The following is a 21,694-nucleotide window of genomic DNA, read 5'->3' on the forward strand; positions in this document are numbered from 1 at the left end:
ACTTATTATTAGAATTCCAAAATGCTCTGAATACTTTAGAAAATGAATTCTTTATCTGAGTCAGTTAACACTAGAATATTTTAAGAAAATAAGTTGAAGGTGATAAAAGTCTCTCCTAAACCAGTATCTCTTGTTTTTCAATTGTGAATCCCTATCAAGGAGTTAATTAAATCAAATAATTATGTTAAAAGCCTTCAGATATTTTCCTACTCAGTTTTATTTAATAAATGCTTGATTAAACTAATCAACCATTTTGCAGGAAGATTCTCCTACACAATGAAGGTGATCAATTCAGTGATTTATTTTTTCTGAGTCCTAAGTATATATGGGGTTTAAAAAGCAACTCAGTAAACACATAAATTAACTTACAGTGTTTTCCCACCAGTTCCCTCCACTTGTACCAGATAACATAGAATAGTGTTTCTACTGACACCAGTAAATCAAATTCAGCCATTAGCCAATAAGGTTAAAAAACAGAGTCTAATCATAAACCAACCCAAAACCATTCAACAACAGACACAGGATCTTCAAGAAAAAGATGATGAAACAAGTAAATTCAGCCAAGTCTGAATTTTTTTAACCTATTATTTTCATGTATATGTCACAGTGACTTGATATTTTTAAACATTTGAAATGAAATGTTTTGAGTTTTAACTTTAATCCCAACTTCCCCTAATTTTATATAGTGTGTAAATAATGTTAGAATCATAAGCCTCCAGGACTCCTATAGCTCTAAAGCTTAAAAAAAAAAAACAAACAAACAAACAAACAAAAAAAAAACAAAAAAAAACAATGAAGAATTCAAATTATACTCATGAAACACTGAAAATAACTGAGACCTAAAAGAGACATACACAATTTTAACCTCTCATGAAACATGGTTAACTTTACCTAGTTTTAGACTAGCAACTTGTAAATGTGGTTGTAGTAGACAAATGGGATGATCTGCCCCACACTTATTCCCACCCTCTACCTTGTCCTGCTACATGGTTAACATGGAAGATGTCTGGTGTGTACAACGTGACCCACCTTCCTGACTGGTCCAAGGCTGAGAATAGTATGAAGCCATGTTGTCTGCCATGTGGACAAAGCCACTTTGCTTTCAGAAAGAAAATGCAGCTGATAACAAGAGTAAAGGATAGAAATAAAGGAAATGTCCAGTAGCATGAATTACTGGTTCCAGTTTCTGGAAGCCCAGATGTCCATGCACTTACCCTACACCCTTAAAGAACTATTCAATCTTTCCTTAATTTCCAAAAATCAGTAGATTATACTTTGTTCTTAAGTAGTTTTCCTAATAAATGCAGTGTCCCTACAGGATATAGGTCATGTAAGAAAATAAGAATCAAAATTAAGAAAAACTTTTAAAAAGCAAGTGTGAATAAAGTTATATTTAATACAATAATAACACCAGAAAAGCTGGCTCATAAAAATTCACTCTTGCCTATTAATCATCTTTAAAAAGCGGTATTACCTTTTCTAGTGTTTTAAATATTGGAATTTTTTCACGTGTAGAATAATTTGTAGAACAAGATCTTCGCTGTATTATATGTTGGAGTCTTTCCAGCTCTTTCTTATAAAAATCTCGTTCTTCTTCTATACCTTTCAGAAACGTATCTAAACGAGAGGGTGACTTGTCTCGACGTTTTATTCCGTGTTCTAGCCTCATCCTTTCAACTTCCAGAGTAAGTTCTCTTTCTGTAAGTTCAAGTAGTTAAATATTAAAACAGTGTTGGATATAAATTGTACAATTAGCCAAATAAATTATTTGAATAAGTTTTAGAATACAAGCTACTAAAAATCATTAATCTTTGTATATCACCTGGTGCTCATCATGACAAGTGCACTCCTTAATCATCATCACCTATTTCACCCATTCTCCAACCCACCTCCTCTCTGGTAACCATCAGTTTGTTTCTTTTTTCTTTCTTTAAAGATTTTACTTTTAAGTAATCTCTACACCCAACATGGCAATTGAACTCACAACCTCAAGATCAAGAGTTGCATGCTCTTCTGACTGAGCCACTCAGGCGCCCCAAGAGTCTGTTTCTTGGTTTGCCTCTCTTTTTCCCTTTGCTCATTTGTTTTATTTCTTAAATTCCACATATGAATGAAATCATATGGTATTTGTTTTTCTGACTTATTTCACTTAATACTCTCTAGCTCCACCCATGTTGTTGTAAACAGCAAGATTTCATTCTTTTTTATGGCTAATATTCCATTGTATAGATATACCACCTCGTCTTCATCCATTCACCAGTCGATGGACATTTGGGTTCTGTCCATAATTTGGTTATTATAGTAATGCTGCTATAAACATCGGGGTACATGTATCCCTTTGAGTATTTTTGTATTCTCTGGGTAAATACTTAGTAGTGTGATTGATGGATTATAAGGTAGTTCTATTTTTAACCATTGAGGAAACTCCATACTATTTTCCAGTGGCTGTACCAGTTTGCATTCCCACCAACAGTGCAAGAAGATTCCCCTTTCTCCACATCCTCACCAGCCCCCGTTGTTTCTTGTGTTGTTGATTTCAGCTATTCTGACAGGTGTGAGATGATATCTCATTGTAGTTTTGATTTGCATTTTCTTGATGGTAAGTGATGATGAGCATCTTTTTTCTTTTTTTAAAAGTTTATTTGAGAGAAAGAGACAGAGAAGAGTGCATGCACATGGGGGAGGGACAGAGATAAGAGAGAGAGAGAATCCCAAGCAGGCTCCACAATGTCAGTGCAGAGCCTGATGTGGAGCTCAAACCCATGAACCATGAGATCATGTCCTGAGCCAAAGTCAGACAGACACTTAACCAACTGAGCCACCCAGGTACTCCTGATGAGCATCTTTTCATGTGTCTGTCTGCCATCTGTATGTCTTCTTTGGAAAAATGTCTATTCCTGTCTTCTACCCACTTTTTAACTGGATTATTTGGTTTTTGGGTGTTGAGTTTTGTCAATTCTTAATATATTTTGAATACTAACTCTATCAGATATGTCATTTGCAAATATCTTCTATTCCACAGGTTGCCTTTTAGTTTTGTTGACTGTTTCCTCTGCTATGCAGAAGCTTTTTATTTTGATGTAATCCCAATAGTTTATTTTTTCTTTTGCTTCGCTTGCCTCAGGAGACATATCAGGGTGAGCATGTTTAAATGCCAATGGACAAAAACAGAACAGACTAAAATTATGGAAAGGAGACTATTAATATGCAAAGTTTTAAAATTAGAGATCCAGAGAACAGATGGAGGCAGTGGCCTTTCCTAAGAGGGACATACTTCCACAGTAACATGAGGGAAGATAATGACAGACAGTTTAAGATCTGGGGACAGAAAACTGACAGAAGGCTTCCCTGATGGCTTCCATTCTCTTAGGGAACCTGAAGATTGCCTACTCAAAATGGGAAGTAGAATGAGAGTCACAGCCTTATTGAGAATGGAAAACATTTGAAATGTTCTCTGCAGAGAGTAGGAAATCAAGTGGTAAGAAATACAGAGTAAGATTTCCATACATCATTGAGTGCACAGCTGAGATTCAGGACCATCTAATTTACAGTGCTATTGATGCGTCTGGTGCATACACATGCAGTGGTTAACTGTTCATGTGTAAATGTGTAGAGGGTAAATATTTTGGTTGACTTGTGCCTGGATTTTTGGCAGGGGGGGTGCATTCACAACAGAGAAATAGGGGGTTTCATGTATTCGAAAGATCACACTGAAATGACAGGTCATGGCTAGCTATGAAAGGAAGTAAACTGCAAACTTCTGTATATAGATCTAAGCACTTTAATGTATTAACCCATTTAATCCTCACAACAATCTTTTGGGTAGGTACCATCATTAACACCATAGACAGGGAAACTAAGGCATAGAGAGGTTAAGTAATGTGCTCAAGGCTTACAGCCAGTAAGGAGAGAAGGGGTCAAATAGATTATCCACTTGGATGCTAAAGAGCCTAGGATATAGCTTCTTCTTAATATAGCACACTGGCTTTCTTTTACTTTCCAAGACACATGGAGTTTGAGGGCATCAGGCTTTTGCTCTTGCCATTCCTTCTGCCTGGGAAACTCTGCCCCAAATTTTCATCTGGCTGGTGTCTTGTCTCTGAGACCTTGGGCCAGTCAATTTCTAGCATATCTCCCCCTATTTTATTACCCCTTATCATCTCAAACTGGCTTTTTCATTTATGTGCTACTAACAAAGGCTCCACAAGAGCAGAACCTTGTATATTTTGTTCACTACGATCATATACCCAGTACCTGAAACAGCCTGGCACACAACAAGCTCATAAACATTTTGAATGAATGGGTGAGTGGATGAATTCTTAGGTGTTTCCTAAACCAACTCATTTAGTGCTGTTACCCTACTGAGAGAGAGAGAGAGAGAGAGAGAAAGAGAATGAATGTGTTCTTTCAAGTGATACAAGTATATTTCCTTATAAAGATTCTGCCCTTCAATTTTTCACTATTTCAGAAGTTTTCCTCTTAGTCTTAATTAATTCTATAATCTGCCTCAAAGAAGGGCATACTTCTACTGGAAAATATTCACGCAGGGTTCCTTGTGCCAACTAGTCAAAAATATAAAAGAATCCTGTAAGGTTGTTGAGGGACAGAGATTTTTCACTGTATTTACAGCACTTAGTATGGTTTCTGGTATATAACAAGCACTCCACAAATATTCATTGAATGAATGAAAGAAAGATAATCTACTAAGAAAAAATAATGCCTCAGGAGGAAATCACAATCACTTTTTAAGTTATTAACATTTTATATTTTACCTGTAACTGCAAAACTTTCCATTTTTTTGTTAAGTCTTTGCTTTTCTTGTTCAAGCTGATGAACAACAGTTTCCAAGTCTGATTTTATAAGGAGTTCATCACTCAGTCTCTCCTTTTCTTTATGGCATAAGTTTAATTCCTGCAAAATTTAATACTATAATTAAGATTTCTAACAACCTTATAAAATATCATAGCACTTAAAATAAATATTTAGTAGTACCTTAAATTAAGAGTAACTGACATACACACAGACACACATTTTCAGTTAGTCAAGTATACAGTTTCAACTAGAGTTAATTGTCAATTGTAGCTAAAAGGATCATAAAACCCAAATGTCAATAGTGCTCCTTTCTGAGAGTTATTAAATTTTGTTTTCATTTGCTCAGCATACTGTCCTACTTTTTAAAATGAATAAAAAGTTTTAAAACTTTATTTTTAAAGGAAGGCAGAACAAAGACACAGTGCTCGTGTGTCTATCATATGTCTCAGTAATTATGCTGGTCATTCTCTTTGCCTCATCTGCACAGTGGGGATAAGATCAGTACTTGGACACCAAAGATTCACTTGTGAGGATGGAACTAAGGCTATGAAGCACTCTGCACAGTGTCTAGCACATGGAAAATGCTTAATAAATGTTAGCTGTTAATTTCATTAATATTTACCTTAAAAATATATAATATAGCACTAATGGAAAAAATAAAAAAGGTCAGAAAATAACTACAGCATCTTACTGTCAGCCAATACTACTGAAACTTGGTCAGAATTCTCAGACAAGCATTATGAATCACATTTGACTGTTTATAGTGTATATACAACAGTAGTGAACAAAAGCAAAAATCTCTGCATGACCCTGTTAGTAAAAAATCACCAAAACATCCACTTTCTGTTTATTGACTTCATGGGAGAATTTCACAGTATCTTTGAGATTCAAGAGTAGACAACATCTAGCAGGTTTAGTTAATTCAATTATTCAGTATTGACTTAAATACCTGTAGTTGAATAAAAAGGAAGCCACTGCGATTCACAGTGAGCACATAAAAATCAACAAGTATTCAAGCACCTACAATGTGCCAGCATATCACAATGGCTCCATGGGGGGTGGGGTGGGAGGGGAGTTTCATTTTCTAATTTGCTTTAAGCCACCAGAACATTGCTGCTACACTGTATATATAAGAAATATGTGTCTGTATGTATATATACGTGTGTGTGTGTGTGTGTGTATATGTATATACATATGTATATGTGTGTATATATACATACACACACATATACATATAAAAGAGTATATAGAATGAAAAAACTTGGATTAGTCTCAGTTTCTAATCTTAGCAGAAACTCATCCCATTTAATGGCTATTTAAAAAAATCCCCAATCATCTTTTGGGTGACCACCCAGGACCTTCCACCTGTAAGCAAGACGTTCTGTCAGTTCTGGACTACAGAACTTTATGCTATTTCTGGGTTTATGCTGTGATGATTACTACTTTTTTCATTTGAAGACTATCAGAACAAATAATATCTAGGAAAATGGTTTATAATACTAAACAAAGCTTTTTAAAAGAGGACTGAGTGTTTTTGTTTAAAATTTTATTTTTAAGTAATCTCTGCACCCAAACCAGGGCTCAAACTCATAGCCCCACAATCAAGAGTTGCATGCTCCACTGACTGAGCCAGCCAGGCACCCCAAGACTGAGTACTTTAATAAAAGTCAACAATGTTTAAAGTAATTATCAATTTCTAGTCTTAATATTACTAAACTGACAAGTCCTGAAGTAGTTAAAAGAGTATTCCTAACAGGTTTTCCAAATTTGAATTTAACTTGCAATCTACTATATATGAAATTAAAGAATTACAAAAATATAAACAAAATTAAATATATCCATTCAAAAGAATATGACTCAGCCATAAAAAGGAAGTACTTGCTACAAGCATGAACCTTGAAAACACTGTGCTAACTGAAGGAAGCCAAACACAAATGGCCATATATTGTATGATTCCACTTATATAAACTGTCCAGAATAGGCAAATCTATAGAAATAGAGGTAGATTCGTAGTTACCAGAGGCTGAACAGAGGAAAAGGGGAGTGACTGATAATGGGTATGACATTTCTTTTTGGAGTGATGAAAATGTTGTTACTAGAGTGAATATAATGTGTAAATTACATCTCAATTAAAAAATATATGCAATATAAAGCACACAAATTTTATTACCAAAAGTTCTGGCAATTCAACATAACTACTTACCAGTTGAAGTTTTGCCATTGTTTCTTCAAGATCCCGCATTTCAGAAAGCTTTCTTTTAATCTCTTTCTAGGAATAAAAAACTTACTAAGTACAGACCTGAAAGTCAAGAATACTTATCACTAAGTCACACTGCAAATAAGACCGTCATTTCTCAACTAGTCATCCTTCTCACCAGGGAGATTTAGCTGTTTGTTGTTGTTTTGTTTTAAAGTTTATTTTGAGAGAGAGAGAGAGAGAGAGAGAGAGAGAGAAATCCAAGCTGACTCCACGCTGTCAGCACAGCACAGCGTCTGATACAGGGCTTTTATCTCACTAATCATGAGATCATCACTTGAGCCAAAATCAAGAGTCAGAGGCTTAACCGACTGAACCACTCCATGTGCCCAGAGGCTTTAGCTGTTTTACTTTTTTTTTCAATTTTTTTAATGTTTATTTATTTTTGAGAGACAGAGAGAGGGTGAGCAGGGGAGGGGCAGAGAGAGAGGGAGACAGAGAATCCGAAGCAGGCTCCAGACTCTGAGCTGTCAGCACAGAGCCCGATGCAGGACTCGAACCCGTGAACCAAACTGAGATCATGACCTGAGACAAAGTCGGACGTTTAACTGACTGAGCCACCCAGGCGCCCCGAGGCTCTAGCCGTTTTAAGCCTCAATTTCAGTGAAGAGGAGACAACATTCAGGCTTCTCTTTAATTTCTTGGTATCCTGAATGCTTACAGGGAGCTATTTATAACATCTAAAACAAGACGACCACTTAAAAAATATTTTGCCTACATGCTTGTAGGGTCTTCCTTGAACCGTAATTTTTGGGTTCTTTTATGGCACCATCATTTCCTAATTTTCCTATCTTTCCACCTGCAACTACCAACGAGAGCGAGAGCACTGAATGCCAATGTTAAAATATTTTGACCCAAAAGGAATCTTTTGTGAGCCAAGCTATCATTCTTGACCAATGCCAATGGGACCTGAGAAGCTATATTCAGTATGTTGTGTGCATGAGCATAGAAGATGCAAAAGGAGGTAGAAAGAGAGGAATGAGATACAGGACTGTCGCAATGAAACATGAATCACAAAAACAAAATTAAAACTGCACTATATTCTTCATTTTCTAAGTTTATTTTCTTTTAGTAATTTCTATACTCAATGTGGGGCTCAAACTCATGATCTGGAGATCAAGAGTCACGGGCTCTTCCAACTGGGCCAGACAGGAGCCCCTATATTCTTCATTTTCAAGACTCTTTTGGAAATTCTGGGTCCCTTGAGATTTTATAATTTTACAATCTTTTTCTGTTTCCATAAAAAAAAAAAATGCCATTGGGATTTGGATAGGGATTGTACTGAATCTGTAGATTGCTTTGGGTACTAAGTCCTCCAATCCATGAACATAGGATGTCTTTCCATTTATTTCTGTCTTCTTTGATTCTTTTCAACAATGTTTTTTACCTTCTCAGGTAAGTTTATTCCTAAGTATTTTATTCTTTCTGATGATATTGCAAATGAGATTATTTTATTAATTTCCTTTTGGATTTTAATTATTGGCATATCAAAACACACCTGATTTTTGTGCGTTTTGTATCCTGCAACTTTGTTGAACTTATTAGTTCAAGTTTTTGTGAAATCTTTAGGATTTTCTACATATAAGATCATGTCACACAGAAACATAATTTTATTTCTTTCTTTCCAATTTGGATGCCTTTTCTTTCTCTTACCTAACTGCTTTGGCTAGTACTACGTTGAACAGAACTGGTGAGAATAGGCATCCTTGCATTGTTCCTGATCCTAGAGGAAAAGCTTCCAATCTTCACCACAGGGTATGACATGAACTGTGGACTTTTCATATATGGCCTTCATTATGTTGAAGTACATTCCTTTTAATCTACTAATTAGTGGATATGACACTGCATAAAATTGACTCAGTGATGTAGCGTACTGGTCCTCAAACTAGATTATATACCCATTCCTGAGGTAACATGAAGACTTCCCAAGTATTATGTAAAACTACTGTATACATGTAGTTTTAGTGTATCCATATCTGGATATACAATCCTTTTCAAGAATTATCTACCTGACAACCTGCATGTGATCTAGGTATCTCATGAGTTCTCCTCTCCCACTTTTCCTCTCAACTGTTTTTCTCCCACTATTTTTTAAAATTTTATTTATTTATTTTGAGAGATAGAGAACTTACATGCATATGCACAAGTGGGAAGGGCAGAGAGAGCGAGAGAGCGAGAGAGAGAACCCTAAGCAGGCTCCGCATTGCCAGCACAGAGCCCAATGCAGGGCTCGAACTCACAAACTGTGAGATCATGACCTGAGCCAAAACCAAACAGTTGGACACTTAAGTGACTGAACCACCCAGACACCCTCTCTCCCACTTTTTAAAGCAAAAGGATGCATCTCATATCACACTGTCTCAAAATATGAAAAACTTTTGAAGCATCAGGCAAAAAGATAATCTGAAATTTATAAAAGATACATATTTATTAAGATATGTATTAATAAGACATATCTTATTAAGACATGTATTTCCAATAAAATTTTACTTTTTGATTTAGTATGTATTTATCAACATTTGTTTGTATTTGTCACTCTGATCCATTGATTACTGATAATTATAATGATAGCACTATTCGGAGGAAAATGTTAACACTTTGAACCTTGTAGTCAAAGGACACTTTTAAAAATAAAAAATGTCAATAAATAAAATAAAATATTTCAATTCATGTATTTTTTTATTACAGAGATGTTTGATAGGGTGATCACGAAAAGATATTCAAGCATAAATATGTTAAAAGAGGATAAAACTGGAGATTTCAAGAAGAAAGGGTCATTTACATTCTACTAGCTATATTTAAAAGAACAATGTAACAGTTTTAAGAGATCAGTAGGTTGGAAATTATATCCTTTGTATCTATTTAATCTGTTTATTAATTACTATTTTTAAAGATTTTATTTTTAAGTAATCTCTACACCCAATGTGGGGCTTGAACTCACAACCCTGAGATCAAGAGTTGCATGCTCTTCCACTGCACCAGCCAGCTGCCCCCTTTCGTATTTATTTAAACTTAAAGGTGAAAAATGTTAGCTACCAACTAAAAATGTGCAAGGATATACATCGTTCAAAAAATACTTTTAAAGGGTTCATGAGCACAAAATGACATAGAGGACAAACTTCCAAAGCTCACTCACAACACAGAGATAAAAGAACAGAGATGAAAATCTTGAAGGAAAAAAGGACAAAGTCTGGAGAGCTAGCCTGAGAAAAAGCGTGTTTCAGAAACACACCCAAATTTAGACAGCAGAAAAACCTGAATTACAAAACAACCAAACCAAAAGACCCAATCAGATATCAAAGGGCTTAAGCTCACTATGTTCTAGAAGAATTAAGAAACTCTCCCACAACCTAGACATACCTTTGCTTCCCCAAGTTCTTTATCAGCAGTCTCAAGCACTTCTTCTTTATGTCTTTCCAACTGCTGTGCTAACTGGTCTATTTCGGTTAATTCTTGGCAGAGTTTTTCATTTTTGTTACTTAAATTAACAACTTCAGTAGTTACGGTTTCCTTGGTTTCCATAAGCTCCTGTATATGCTTCTCCAGGTCTTTATTAGCTTGCTGAAGAAAGTCAACCTAAATTGAATTTGTAATTAACAGGTATATGAATTGGAAAATCATCCTAAATACTCAACTTTCAAAATACTTCAAAATACTCTATTTTTTAAAATACTGAAAATTAAACCAGAGGTATTTTACATTTGCAATCTTACACTGTTGATTCACGAAACTAACAATGTGTGGTTTAACAAAAATATATAGCCATTGGCATTCAACTTTTAAGCATGGAAGGAAAAGTAAAAAATTTGTGTGAACTTTTTCCCAACAGAGAGTTCTACCATTATGACAAGAATATCACTACAATGATAATATCACTCTGGACTGTACTGTCCAATATAGTAGCCACCAGCACCCACATGTGCATACTATAGAGCTAGTCCAAACTGAGGTGTGCTATAAATGTAAAACATACGCAAGATTTCAAAGACTTGGTACAAAAAAGAAAAAAAGGAAAATATGTCAACATCAACATTTTACAACAATTACACACTGCAATTATATTTTGGATATACTGAGGTAAATACATTATTAAAATTAATTTCATCTGTTTCCTTTTTATTTTATTTTAATCTGGTTACTAGAAAATTAAAAAAAAATTTTTTAATGTCTATTTTTGAGAGACACACAGACAGAATGCAAGCAGAAGAGGGGCAGAGAGAGAGGGAGACCCAGAATCCGAAGCAGGTTCCAGGCTCTGAGCTGTCAGCACAGAGCCTGACATAGGATTTGAACCCATGGACCATGAGATCATGACCTGAGCTGAAGCTGGATGCTTAAACCAACTGAGCCATCCAGGCGCTCCCAGAAAATTTTAAATTACATATGTGGCTCATATCATATTTGTATTGGACAGCACTGCTCTAGGGCTACTATTGATATTCATGACTTACTATTCTGGTTCTGGTCCAGTCAGCAATGACATGTCTAAATTTCTAAAGGTGATGTAACATGCTTTATGGAACTCTCCTGTTCTTTTACTCCTAGGTCAGACACATGGCAAGGGAATCAATTACATGTTTAATTTTTTGGATTTCTTTCTACAAATCTTTTTGATATTATAAAAGAAATACAAAAACTTCGAAAACAAAAAAAATAAGAAAGAATATCTCATCACACAAAGATAAGCTGTTCGTATATTTTAGTATATTCTCTTCCAGTGTTTTCTCTAAGTTCATACGCACATTTTTAAAAAGCAAACTGAAGATCCCATTGTGTCTACGGTTTATTCTCCTCCTCTAATTTTTTTTTAATGTTTATTTATTTTGAGAGAACGAGAGAGTGTGCTAGCTGGGGAAGGGCAGAGAGAGAGGGAGAGAGAAAGAATCCCAAGTAGGTTCAAACTTACGAACCATGAGATCATGACCCGAGCTGAAATCAAGAGTCAGATGCTTAACCAACTGAGCCACTCAGGTACTCCTATTCTCCTTTTAAATATTTAACATTATGGTGTATATATCTTTCTGCCTCATTAACTATCTTTTTAAAACATGATTTTTCAATAGTTGCATCCTATTTCTGGATAGTTTGGCTCTATCAAATTTTTCCCACTGTATAACTGGTAAACAACTCTGTTACTTTTACAAATCAATGAACTGTTACAAACACTTAACGATTGTATATACTCGGTGAAATAATTATAAATGTCATTACCTGAACATTTAAATGAGCAATAAGCTTTTCATTGGTTTTGTTTCTAGTCTCCAGAGAGAGGACATCAGGGGAACGGCCACTGTCCAATGCAACTGATAGTCGTTCTATCTCTCGTTCTCTTAGCTCAATCTGAAGACATAAAGTCATGCTATAATTTTAAAAAATTTGCTTTAAACTGAAATAATTAACACTGGACACTCACTTGGATATACTTCCATTTCTCTTATGCTTCACAATGTATATAAGAGATTAACACTCATACATGTATCCACACCAATATGGGATTATAAAATGCATATACACAGAGCAAAAATAAACAGAGAAAAATGTCAAAATAAGAATGTCAACAAAGTTTTCGTAAGTATTTCTATTGAATAGATTTTTCCTAATTAATTTTAATTTTTTGGTTTTTTCCGCCCCCCTCTCCAAGATTAGGCAATATTGATATAAAAAGAAATGACTGAGTACTAGAATGGAGTCTGAGTGACTTCAGTGCCTAGTGGAATAAATGTAGAATAAATGAATAAATGTAGAACAGAAAGAATTACTACTGAAACTCAATATTAAAAAGGATAGGAAGTTGGGGTGAATTTAATTATTATTTAGAAAACAACACACACAAAATCACAGAGATCACTATCAACCATGAAATCACACTTACATGCACAAATCTGGAAAAATGGATGTATACATTTGCAGTGTTTTTTCAAAAACACTGAAAGCTAAAACCAAGCATTCAATTCAACAATATTGAGCACAATTCTAGGTATATGAAGATGAATAAAACATGATTTCTAACTTTCAGGAACACAGCTTTACCAAGAAAACTAGCAAGTAAATCAATAATTGCTGTAGTATGTTGTTCAGTGGTAGAATAAATAGATATATGACACCAAAGTGATTAAGGGAATAAACCGATTTACTCTCCATGATATACCCATATGCCTATGGAAATTAGTGAAGGCTTTATCAAATACATATGCCCAAAAAGGTTATAAATTATGCTATGAAGAGAAAGAAGAAAGGAGGAATGTTCCAGGCGGTGACACAGAAACATAAAGCCACATGGTATGATTGAAGGAGCAGAAATGGCTTGGTAAGACTGAATATACAAGGGAACTTATGGTTGGGTCTGAAGAATCAGTCAGGAACTAATTATGATTAAGTACCGAATACTTTGCTAAGGAGAAAGATTGCTCTGCACTAAAAGATGAGTAAGAATAAAATCAGAGGTAGGGAGACCTACTGGAGGAATGAATGAGAGATGAATAAGGTGTAAAATAGAACAGTGAGATGAGCAGAAGAAGTAAGTTTACAAAGTACATAGAAGTGATAGAATTTGGTGAGTGGTATGTGAAGGGAAGAGAAGGAGATCTAGAAAGACTACAGAATGTTGGCTTGGGCAGATGGTGATGCCACCAACGAACATAGAGAATATAGGGGAAAAAAAACAAGAATTGAGGCAGAAGATAACAAGTTCAGTACCAGGCATATGGTACAAACAGCTTTCATCCAAGTGGAAATGCCCAGTATAAAATTGAACATACGGGTCTGGACCTCTGCAGAGATTTGAGCCAGAAAGACTGGGAAGTCATCAACATACAGAGAATATTTTAAGAGAGTAAATGAGACCTTCTGAGAAAATATACAGGGAAAGGAGTCAAAGACAGAATCCTGAAAAACAGTAATATTTCAGGGAAAGGGCAGAGGGAAAAAGCAAAGAAGAAATTATAAGAGATTTTTAAAAAAGGGGAAACTGAAAGAAAATGAGTCATGGGATGGTTTCAAAGAGAAATTATCAATAATGCCAAATACTATAAAGGGGTCAAGGAAATGGAGACTAAAAGTATCCTTTTGGATCTAGCAATTAACGTCACTGATGTCATTACTAAACCCATTTATGTAATGGGAAGCAGAAGCCAGAAGGCAACGGGAGAGCCAGAGGTGAAGAAGTGGAGACAGAAGAGTAAGATACTCTTTAGAGAAGTTTACATGAGGGAGGAGAGAGCATTAGCAAGAGGGGCATTAACAAGAGGGGCTTTAGCAAGAGTTAAATAAAGGAGATCTTTTTTCAAAAATTTTTATTATAATTAATGTTTAAGTTATTTATTTTGAGGGACAGAAAGAGCATGAGTGGGCAGGGGCAGAGAGAGAGAGGGAGAAACAGAATCCCAAGCAGGCTCTGCACTGCTAGTGCAGAGCCCAATGTGGAGCTCAAACTCACAAACCAGGAGATCATGACCTTAGTCAAAATCAAGAGTTGGACACTTAACCAACTGAGCCACTCAGGCACCTCTAAAAGAGATCTTTTTAAGGGATGTTAGCAATGACCATGATAGCACCTCCCTCTAGGACTGTTAGGAAGATTTAAAGCATTACTAGTTATAAAGTGGCCATATATGAGTTTGCTAAAAAAAAAAAAAAAAAAAAAAAAAAAGAAAAGAAAAAGAAAAATCGATTAAAGCAAGTAAGAAGGGAGGGAATAGAGCCACACACACAGGTAGAACAGGAAGAACACCACACTACTCATTAAGTCTGGAGAGCCTGAGTGTGAACGCTGATGATTTTATTTTTTAAAAGTGTTTATTTATTTATTTTTTGGTTGGGGGGAGAGAAAATGTGAGCAGGGAGGGGCAGAAATAGAGAATTCTAAGCAGGTTCCACGCTATCAGCACAGAGCCCAATGCGGGGTTCAAACCCAGAAACTGTGACGTCATGACCTGAGCTGAAATCAAGAGTTGGACACTAAATCAACTGAGCCACCCAGGTGCCCTAACATTGTTAAATTTAAATGTAGAGATAGGAAGTTGAGACAAGGTGGTATCTTGACAACAAGGGTATTTATTATAGGTTGGTGAAAGAGCTTGAGGAGAACAGAAACATTTGGAACATAGACTGAGAAAAATAGAACAAACTCAAGCAAAAAGAAAAAAAAAAAAAGAAGACAGGCAGCTGAGTGGATTCAACTAAGATTGATAACCACAATAAATTGATGGTTTCAATCAGAATGGTCGGGCTATTTTCTCCAAACACCTCAGCCACCTCACAAAGATGGTAAAGACTGGTCAGCTTATGTTCATAAAGTACTTGGAAAAAAATGTGATGAAGTATGATTATAAATTAAAAAATAACAACATTCAACTTGTGCATATTTGATATTTTCAATCTCCATATAGTAAGTTTTTTGGTTGACATTATCACAATCCTTTTACTCCATTTTTATCTGAATAATCTTCAAAGTACTTTATAAACTTCACAGTTACACCAACACGTAAGTTACATTTATATTTGTATGTGCAGATCACTTCACTCCAAAAAAATAGAAATGTGCAGAAAATGAAAAACATGTTACCCAATTTAAGCTTCAGTAAGCATATTAAGAAAGAAAGCTGTAGTTATACAAATCAGAATTTGCCAAAATACCAACAGAAGGTATAAAAGAACAAAGCTTATTATGGTTATGATCTAACCCTGCATATTATATCAATTCCCCTACTTCTTCAGAGAATTATTTTACTAGTTCTTATAGAGAATACACAACAAAAAATATGGTACCACTCTCAAAAAGACTTCTGTTCAAGATGACAAAATCTACAGTAAGAGCAAAAAAGTTATTTAAGATACCATTTTAAAGCATAATACACTTCAATAAAATACCTCCCAAGATGGAAACAAGTAATATAATTAAGATATTTGGGGAGATAGATGACTCACCAGAAGAAAAAAAAAAAACAAAAAACTGCTATTTACCTCAATGCATAATGAAGGGACTGGACTGTTTGCTCTAAAGCCATCTAAGCTACTCCAGCTACTATCCTTATTAAGAAACTGGTAGAAAAGATAAAAGCTGTATACAAACTCAGTATCAATAATCCCAAATATAACCCAATTTTATTTACAATCACAGCATACCCATCCCAACAAGGCGACCATGCATCCCTACTATGCAAGTATATAAAAATCCTACCTGCTGGTTATAATCTCGTAGTTCACTTTCCATCATTGCTAACTTTTCTTGTAACTGGTGGACTTCCTCTTGAAGTTCTTGAATTCTGAAACACATTTATAACTAGTGCCAATATAGTTTTGTTGAGAAATACAAAATAACAAGAAATGAAAGTAGAGGTGTTGTCCTATAAATTCTCTACTTTCTATTTCTCAGTAAAGTGTGAAGTGCTGTGCCAAAGGGTTCCCAAGCACAATATAATCAGAGTAACATTATCTTGCAGATTTAATTTTATATTCTAAGAATGGATAAAAAAATCCTGAGCGGTAAATAATTTGTAACCAGATACATTATGCCTACTATTGCATTTTGATCCTTAAAATTCTTTGAGGGGCGTGCCTTGGTGGCTCAGTAAGTTGGGCGTCTGACTTCAGCTCAGGTCATGATCTCGTGGTCTGGGTCTATGGGTTGGAGCCCTGCGTCGGGGCTCTGTGCTAACAGCTCAGAGCCTGTAGCCTGCTCTGGATTCTGTGTCTCCTCCTCTCTCTGCCCTCCCTGGGTCACACTCTGTCTCTCTCTCTCTCTCTCTCTCTCTCAAAAATAAACAAACATTAAAAAAAAAAAACAAAGAACAACAACAAAACTCTTCGAGGTACTGCTGTCAATTCTTAGGTTCAAGAAACTAGAGGGTGTAGTCCCGAATTCACAATATTATTAAGTGAAATAAGGGATCAAAGTGTGTTTTCTGAATGACCCTGTATTTTCTAATGAACTACCCTGCAATCCTGGAGAAGAAAAATATTGAGAAATACTACAATTTACCAAGTATCTACAGCAAAAACCTACTGCTTTCTGGAACTTGTTAATTCTAACAAAATCAAGATTTGTCTAAATTATCTGAATTGTACAACTGCTCAAATGTATTTGTACTATATCAAACTTTGCCAAACATTAACATAAATATGACATAACCACCTTCATACTGCAAAAATAAAGCCTGAAGCCAGTTCTGATTTTAAGAGAGATTTTCCATGGAGTAGAGTCAGTGAGGCTGGACATACCCTGTCCCTGCTGTTACTGGAACCAACATTTCCTGCTTATCTAGGTTTAGAAGAGTATGTATGCAACTGCACTCATATATATGCACATGAATGACTCTGCATACAAGCTATGTATACGTGCAAATGAAAACAAGATGTTTAAGAGACTAATGCAACCCATGATGGTTTGATAGAAAAGAAACGTTTTAAGGAGAAAAGATAATGACAGAAAATGACATATATGCAGACCAAAAGCCTCCTTAAATATACTAACAGGCTGTCTGGGAAGTCCTAGGTTACAACTGTAACAGAAAAACAAAACACAAAATACTACACAATTAAGGTCAGATAATTATAGTTATGTAGCACTGCATAAGAATAACTAAGAGATCCTAATTAGTACCTCAAGTAATGTTCCTTTGGATTGTTATATTGAGATTAATAAAGTGAAAAAACTCCTGCATACTTTTTACATAATCTAAAAAATAAAGTTATCTGCACTAACCACTTCTACTAGTATAGTACGTATTTTAGAATGTGTCTCCAGCTATGACCATAGAGGCTGTCACTAGTGTTCTCTTGCTCCTATGAACCCCTTATAATTTTCTTAATGGCATTCTATGTATTTCTCTTGTCTCATTTTTACTGTTAGAATATAAGCTTCTCAAAAGCAATACTATCTTACTCATCTTTACATCCCCAAAACACTTACATTGTGCTTTTCTTGGAGTTTAATGAAGTTTCAATTAAAATGGAATTTATATCTGATTCCAATATAAGGAAAAATAAGTACATAGAGTTAGAGAATCATGAAGCAAAAATGTCAAAGCCAGTTACAAATCTATTCAGGTTCGTTGGCATTTGACATAATCTGAATAGAGTCCTGTAAAAGATGAATTGGGCAATGAAACTAAATATTAAAGAAATGCTACTAAAATAGGTTCTAGATGGCAATAAATTATTTTAAAGCAGATATGAACAGAAACATCAGATTTCTGATCTATTTGAGATCAAAGTTTCAAAACAAGTAAAAACATTCTATATTGAAGATACATTCAGAAAGTACTTCTTGAGTGCTTATACAAAATTCTGTGGTAGGCCCTGGAGATACAACAGTCAAGAAGACTGAAGCCCTACATCGAGAAACTTACAATCAGGTTGATTAACTGAAACTAGCAAAAAATTATTTAATGCACCTGTTATCAGCCACTTGCAGGAGGTCTGCAATGTAAGGGTCATCTGGCTGAGGAACTGGATATGAACTGACTTCGGAGGGAGGGACTGGTTCGTCTATCTGCATACGCTGGCGCCTGAAAGCAATACTTCTTTTCTTGCCACCTAAAAACAAATGTGTACTTCAAAAACATTTAAAAGAAACAAAACACTGTCTTAAAATTAAATATTCCAGAAGGTTAGGCTTTTTGTTATAAAGTATGCCTCTAGCTCATAAAACCTAGCGATAAACTATCTCCCCCCCTCACACCCTGATCTTTAACTATACAATGCATTCCTGAAAATCTCAACAAGACATGGTTATAAGACAAGTTTTATTTTCTGCATGCTTGGTACATATACCCAGATTTAATCTATTCCTCCACTAGATGGGGACAAGACTTTGGCAAGATTAAAAATTGAGTGTGCCCTGTGGTATTTCCTATTATGAGCTCAAGAAATCATCACCAGCAGAAAACTATCAAACGAGAAGCTTAGGGAAGTAATAACTAAAACAGAAATGTTTACTAAGCAATGCCAAAAGAGCAGATAAGAGAAACTTTATGTAGCAAAATTAGTATATAATAAAAGTCATCTATAATATAAAATGATGCTACAACCTGAATTAGTGGGAAATGTCTACTTAATTATCCTTGAAACTAGCAGGAGTAATTTCTTTTTATGGGTAGATACATACTGTCTTGGTCCAAATTAAATGGATAGTTTACCTTTGTCAGCATCTGGCCAAGATTAGACATGCGCTTGAAAGACAAATCTATCGTCAGGAAGAACAAACACAATCCACAACCTTGTCTTCATTAGAATCCTAACAAATTTTGTATGCACTTACCTCATTTTGAGGATGAAGAAACTGGGTCAAAAGTATTTAAATGACTTGTTTCTAGTTACACACCTATACAAGGCAAACCATTATCTCCTTCCCTTACCTCCTGGTCTTTCTCCTTGGTTGCTCCTTCTCAGCTTCTTACAAAGACCCTCTCCTTCCACAGTCCAAGGAAGTTAAATGCCAACTTCCCTAGGGTCTGTCTTTGGTTCTTCTCTCTTCCCAGTCTATACAATCTCACTAGCTAATTCCAAATACATCCATAGCTTCAATTCCCATGTTACTCCAATGACTCCCAAATTCAAATCTTCATCTAGGACCACACTTCTTTTTTTTTTTTTTTTTTTTTTTAAGTTTATTTATTTATTTTGAGAGAAAGAGCAAGAGAGCAAGCATGTGAATGGAGGAGGGGCAGAGAGAGAGGGAGAGAGAGAATCCCAAGTAGGCTCTACATTCAGGGCAGAGCCCCATGTGGGGCTTGATCTCATGACCCCTCACGAACTGTGAGTTCATGACCTGAGCTGAAATCAAGAGTTGGATGCTTACCCGACTGAGCTACCCAGGCGCCCCTGGGACCACACTTCTAAGAACAGATCTACACCACAAATCCCACTGCATACTATAAATCTCAATGCAGATGTTCCACTAGTATAACATACAACACATGCAAAAGTGAACTCCTGCTCTGCTTTCCACCTTCTCAATCTTAAAAATGTTACCATCATCTACCCACTCATTCACTAGAAACAGAAACCTGGGAATTCTTCTACTTCCCAAGTCCCTCATATTCAGTCACTAAATTCTATAGATTCCACCTCCTGAATCTCTCTGGAATCTGCCCCACTCTTTTCTCAGGAAATCTGACCATCCTCTTTCTCCACTTTAATCTAGTTACTTCTGAGACCTTTTCCATGTTTCTCGATCTTTTCTGCCTTTAGCCCAAAGTCCCCCTCTCCATCTCATCTCTTGCCATTTCAATCCTCATGGATTCCACTTGGCTACAGGCACACCATAAGATGACTATGCGTGGTCTTTGTCAACACTTGGAACTGTGCCAGCATATAGATCTCCCTTCATCACAGTCTTCATTCTGACCAAATCACTCCTGGTTCTCACTGTGCTCCTAATCCCTCACTCTCCACCTCATCTCATGATCCAGCATTTTCCTACACCTCACTCACTCTCAATAATCTTCATCCCGTCATTCAGACATCTTGATGATCTTGTCACTGGTACTAGAGATTCTTCCACCAACTTTATGCCTGACCACCCTCAACTATGGATATGCCCCATCATTTCTTTTGTCCTGCTCGAGAACTACTGAGTATAAAGCTAAAAAACAGTAAAAATAAACTAAGAAATAGGTAAATAGATCATTTCCAAATTTTTGATGAGTACAGATTATCTTTACAACTAAAATAATAATGATAATATTGACATGGCAGCCATCAAAGAGTTCCTTTTATAGCTTGTGGATCTTCAGATTGATAATTCTGCCACTTTCATTTCATTTCCTGAAAGTCAGGGCCGGCTTGTGAAAAGCTGTTAAACAACATGCTAAATGTGAAATGTCAATCTTTACCCTGAACCTTTCCTGTTCAGAGCATTAAATGAAGACTTCACTAGGTCTTATAGTGGCTTTCTGATTTTGGTAGTCCATTGAATTTGGAAGTCTATTTCAAAGGAGTTTGAAAGTTGTTGTACACTGTTAACGACTAACTGCCCCTGTCCTCCCTGAAATACCATGATTGTTTATGAAAAGTATCTTCAATAACGCTGCAGACAATTTGGCTTGGAAAAAAAATAATAATGATACCAATAATTTAAAAAAGGAACTTAAAATAATGATGAAGGAAATAAAACTCTGGGCACTGAAGTTAGACTACTTATACCTAAGAAGCTACTATTATATAAGTTCTTAAACACATGCATAAAATACTAGCTGGATCTTCAGAAATAAATTTAAAAGTTTATGTGATGATCCAAGATCATCTTTTCAAGTACTAAAGTCTAAGCATGAAAATCCAAAGTCCTATTTTGGTCAACAGCTTTAATATCTTTAAAAGATTAGGTGTGTACAATTTGTTTTGAGAAGGAACAGACCTACCTGGAGTTTGTACTACAGCATGCAAATTCTTTTCTTGAAGTTGTTGAATTCTTTCATTCTTAGCTTTACTCTCTTTTTCCAAAAGTTTGAGTTTATGAACATATTGGTTATTTAGAAACTTCAGATCAGCTGTTTCACGTGCACACTTCTTCAATGTAGTTTTCAACTCTTAAAATGAAAAAGATTCAAAAACTATTTTACAGATCAAGAAATCAGTTAAGTCCTTCCATTTCACAAAATACAAAAAGTCGCATTAATTTGAAAG

At 35.5% G+C, this 21,694-nt stretch overlaps 1 protein-coding gene across 4 annotated transcripts in view; it reads right to left on the reverse strand.

Annotated features, from left to right (window-relative positions):
* Nucleotides 1-21,694, reverse strand: part of CEP135 (centrosomal protein 135) — a 69,280-nt gene that overhangs the window by 41,272 nt on the left and 6,314 nt on the right. For all 4 annotated transcript variants that reach the window (XM_045473983.1, XM_045473984.1, XM_045473987.1 and 1 more), the window contains exons 4-11: nucleotides 21,430-21,597; nucleotides 18,463-18,604; nucleotides 16,248-16,332; nucleotides 12,281-12,409; nucleotides 10,430-10,645; nucleotides 7,016-7,081; nucleotides 4,773-4,911; nucleotides 1,475-1,698 (exon numbers count right to left, since the gene is read on the reverse strand). In XM_045473983.1, the coding sequence (XP_045329939.1) occupies nucleotides 1,475-1,698; nucleotides 4,773-4,911; nucleotides 7,016-7,081; nucleotides 10,430-10,645; nucleotides 12,281-12,409; nucleotides 16,248-16,332; nucleotides 18,463-18,604; nucleotides 21,430-21,597 (1,169 nt within the window). The remainder of the gene's footprint in view (nucleotides 1-1,474; nucleotides 1,699-4,772; nucleotides 4,912-7,015; nucleotides 7,082-10,429; nucleotides 10,646-12,280; nucleotides 12,410-16,247; nucleotides 16,333-18,462; nucleotides 18,605-21,429; nucleotides 21,598-21,694) is intronic.

The sequence above is a fragment of the Leopardus geoffroyi genome, chromosome B1, assembly GCF_018350155.1.
Source record: "Leopardus geoffroyi isolate Oge1 chromosome B1, O.geoffroyi_Oge1_pat1.0, whole genome shotgun sequence".
NCBI classification, from domain to species: Eukaryota; Metazoa; Chordata; class Mammalia; order Carnivora; family Felidae; genus Leopardus; species Leopardus geoffroyi.